Below are 3,731 nucleotides of genomic sequence, written 5' to 3'. Positions count from 1 at the left end.
ATGAAGTGCAAGAAAAAGGGGCATACTGCTAGTTACTACAGGAGCACAACACCTACAACAGTTGATCAACAAACCAAAAATGGGACAGGCCGTGGTGAAGGAAGAAAATGCTACGAGTGTGGGGAGGTTGGACATATCAAGAAAGAATGTCCAAAGTTAAGGAGTCAAGGAGGAATAGGACGTGGCAGGGTGTTTGTGATCGGAAGCAAAGAGGCTATCCAGGACCCTTCGGTCGTATCTAGTATGTTTCTTATAGATAATTTATATGCTACTATACTCTTTGACTCTGGAGCAGATCGAAGTTTTATAACTCCGACATTTAGAAAATTGTTAAGTGATGAGTCTAGCAGATTAAAAGAAAGCTATGAAGAAGAACTCGCTAACGAACAATCTGAGAAAACACATGAAATCCTAGAAAACTGTATGTTAACGCTTAACAACTACCTTTTTCACGTCAACCTCATGCCAATGCCTATCGGTAGTTTTGATGTCATAATTGGCATGGATTGGTTATCTTCACACCGCGCTGAAATTTTATGTCATGAGAAAGCCATACGACTACCTCAAAGTCATCTCTTGTACTAAGACCCAGAAATATCTACATAAGATATGTAGCGCATTCTTAGCTCACATTGTAGATAGGAAGAGAAAGACAAAATAAATTAAGGACATACCTCAAGTATGTGATTTCCCTGATGTGTTTCCTAAAGATCTACCTGGATTACCTCCCGTCCGATAATTTGAGTTTCGAATTGACTTAATTCCAGGAGCAGTACCAGTAGAGAAATCTCCTTATCGGTTGGCTCCATCTGAAATGCAAGAATTATCTAGCCAACTACAAGAACTTCTTGACAAAGGCTTTATCTGACCAAGTTTTTCACCTTGGGTAGCACCAATCTTGTTTGTCAAGGTGAAGGACGGATCCTTTTGAATGTGTATTGATTATCGGGAGCTGAACAAGCTAACAATCAAGAATTGTTATCCACTTCCAAGAATTGATGATCTATTTGATCAACTACAAGGATCTAGCTACTACTCAAAGATATATCTTAGATCATGATACCATCAACTCAGGGTACAAGAAGATGACATTCCAAAAACCGAATTTAGAACTCGTTATGGTCATTATGAGTTCTTAGTTATGTCTTTTGGATTTACCAATGCCACAGCAGTGTTATGGATCTCATGAATCGCGTTTGCAAACCATACTTGGATAAATTTGTGATAGTATTTATCGATGATATATTGATATATTCGCGAACGAAGGAAGAACATGGTCCACACCTACAAATAATCTTGGAGCTACTAAGAAAAGAAAAGTTGTACACTAAATTCTCCAAATGCGAGTTTTGGAATAGAGAAGTACAATTTTTAGGTCATGTAGTTAGCAATGAAGGAATTCATGTTGACCCATCCAAAGTCGAGGCAATTAGGAATTGGAACGCACCAAAGACACCAACACAAGTGCGTCAATTCCTAGGCCTTGCTGGCTATTACCGCAGATTCATAGAGAATTTCTCTAAAATAGCCAAGCCGCTTACAACACTAACCCAGAAGGATACGAAGTTCATATGGGAAGACAAAAAAGAAGTTGTTTTTCAGAAATTGAAGAAAATGTTGTGTAGTGCACCAATCCTATCCCTTCCAGATGGGACAGAAGATTTCGTCGTGTACTGCGACATATCAAATCAAGGATTGGGATGCGTGTTGATGCTAATAGGAAAAGTTATTGCTTATGCATCATGACAACTTAAGGTGCATGAGAATAATTACACTAACCATGATCTTGAATTGGGAGCTGTAGTTTTTGCACTAAAAATTTGGAGACATTACTTATACGGTACTAAGTGTATTATTTTTACCGACCACATGAGTCTCCAACACATATTCAACCAAAAAGATCTTAATATGAGACAAAGAAGATTGGTTCAATTGTTGAATGATTAAGAATGTGAGATTCGTTATCATCCCAGAAAAGCAAATGTGGTAGCAGATGCCTTGAGCCGGAAAGAATATATTAAACCCCGACGGGTACGAGCATTAACTATAACTACCCATTCTAACTTTACCGCACAACTTAGAGAAGCTCAACTTGAGGCTCTAAAAGAAGAAAACATCAAGAACGAAGCTTTGCGAGGAATGGAAAAGCAACTTATACAAAAAGATGACGAAACGCGATACTTTATGAACCGAATTTGGACGCCTAAGTTCGGTGGAGTCAGGGACTTGGTCTTAGAAGAAACCCACAAGTCCAGATATTACGTGCATCCAGGCTTTAAAAAAATGTACTTGGATTTAAAAGTACATTATTGGTGGCCAAACATGAAGGCAGAAATTGCTACTTATGTAAGCAAATGTTTGACTTGTTCTAGAGTAAAGGCAGAACATCAAAAGCCTTTAGGTTTACTTCAACAACCAAAAATACCGGAATGGAAATGGGAGCAGATTTCAATGGACTTCATCATCACTAATTTACCCAAAACTCCTAGTGGGTTCGACACTATTTGGGTAATAGTCGATAAATTGACTAAGTCCGCCCATTTCTTACCAATTAAGGAGAACGACAAGATGGAGAAGCTGACTAGAGTTTATCTTAAGGAAATTGTCAGGTTGCATGGAGTAACAAATTCTATTATTTCTGATCGAGATAGTAGATTCACTTCACGATTTTGGCATCTAGATATGAGTAGAGCTTACCATCCATAGACTGATGGTCAGAGTGAGAGAACCATTCAGACATTAGAAGACATGCTCCGAGACTGTGTAGTAGACTTTGGAAATGCATGGGATACTTATTTACCGTTAATTGAGTTTTCCTACAACAATAATCATCACACCAGCATCAAGGCTGTACCGTTTGAGGCTCTTTATGGATGAAAATGTCGTTCCCCTCTATGTTGGGCAGAAGTTGGAGATACACAATTGGCCAGAGAACGTACAAGCGATACCTTACGTACTGGACCAGAAATAATCCATGAGACAACTGAAAAGATCATGCAATTAAGGATCGATTAAAGGCTGCATGTGATCGTCAAAAGAGCTATGCCCACGTAAGACGTAAGCCTTTAGAATTCCAAGTTGGAGACAAAGTAATGTTGAGGATCTCTCCTTGGAAAGGTGTCATTCGATTCGGGAAGCAAGGCAAACTAAACCCACGGTATATAGGACCTTTTGAAATTCTAGAAAGAAGTGGTTCTGTCGGATACCAACTCAAGTTGCCTCAAGAGCTAAGTAATGTACACGATGTTTTTCATGTATCAAATCTCAAAATATGTCTATCCGATGACACTCTTATTGTACCTCTCGACGAGATACAAGTCAATACCAAACTCAACTTTGTAGAAGAACATGTTGAGATCATGGATCGAGAAGTCAAACGATTAAAGCAAAATCGTATTCCCATAGTGAAAGTTTGATGGAACTCTTTACCAGGACCGAAATTTACTTAGGAACGTGAAGATCAGATGAAAGAAAATTACCCTCAACTATTTGACACAATCCCATCCACAAGATAAATTTTGGGATGAAATTATTCTAACGGGGGGAGAATGTAACACTAGTCAAAATAGGTCAATAGACAATCATATATGATTATACCAATCATGTAATGTGATTTTGTAAACTAGTAATGTGATAAACATACTATGTAGTTCATGAGAAATTCTAATACAAATACGAATTTTTTTATATATAATATAACTCAAAGTATATGTCCATACGATTCCAAAGAT

At 38.0% G+C, this 3,731-nt stretch overlaps 1 protein-coding gene across 1 annotated transcript; it reads left to right on the top strand.

Moving 5' to 3' along the window:
- LOC145046806 (uncharacterized) lies at window positions 1–585 on the top strand. The gene has a single exon (XM_078995066.1). It carries the CDS (start codon window positions 1–3, stop codon window positions 583–585), a length of 585 nt encoding a protein of 194 aa, XP_078851192.1.
- The last annotated feature ends 3,146 nt before the right edge of the window (window positions 586–3,731 follow it).

The sequence above is a fragment of the Lactuca saligna genome, chromosome 5, assembly GCF_052625555.1.
Source record: "Lactuca saligna cultivar CGN05327 chromosome 5, ASM5262555v1, whole genome shotgun sequence".
Taxonomy (NCBI): Eukaryota; Viridiplantae; Streptophyta; class Magnoliopsida; order Asterales; family Asteraceae; genus Lactuca; species Lactuca saligna.
Note: the sequence above shows the minus strand (reverse complement) of the source record. Positions and strands in the feature narration are given on the sequence as shown.

Bases quoted from the DNA above. Each gene is read 5' to 3' on its own strand.
- LOC145046806 (XM_078995066.1), top strand. From the start codon at position 1: ATGAAGTGCAAGAAAAAGGGGCATACTGCTAGTTACTACAGGAGCACA.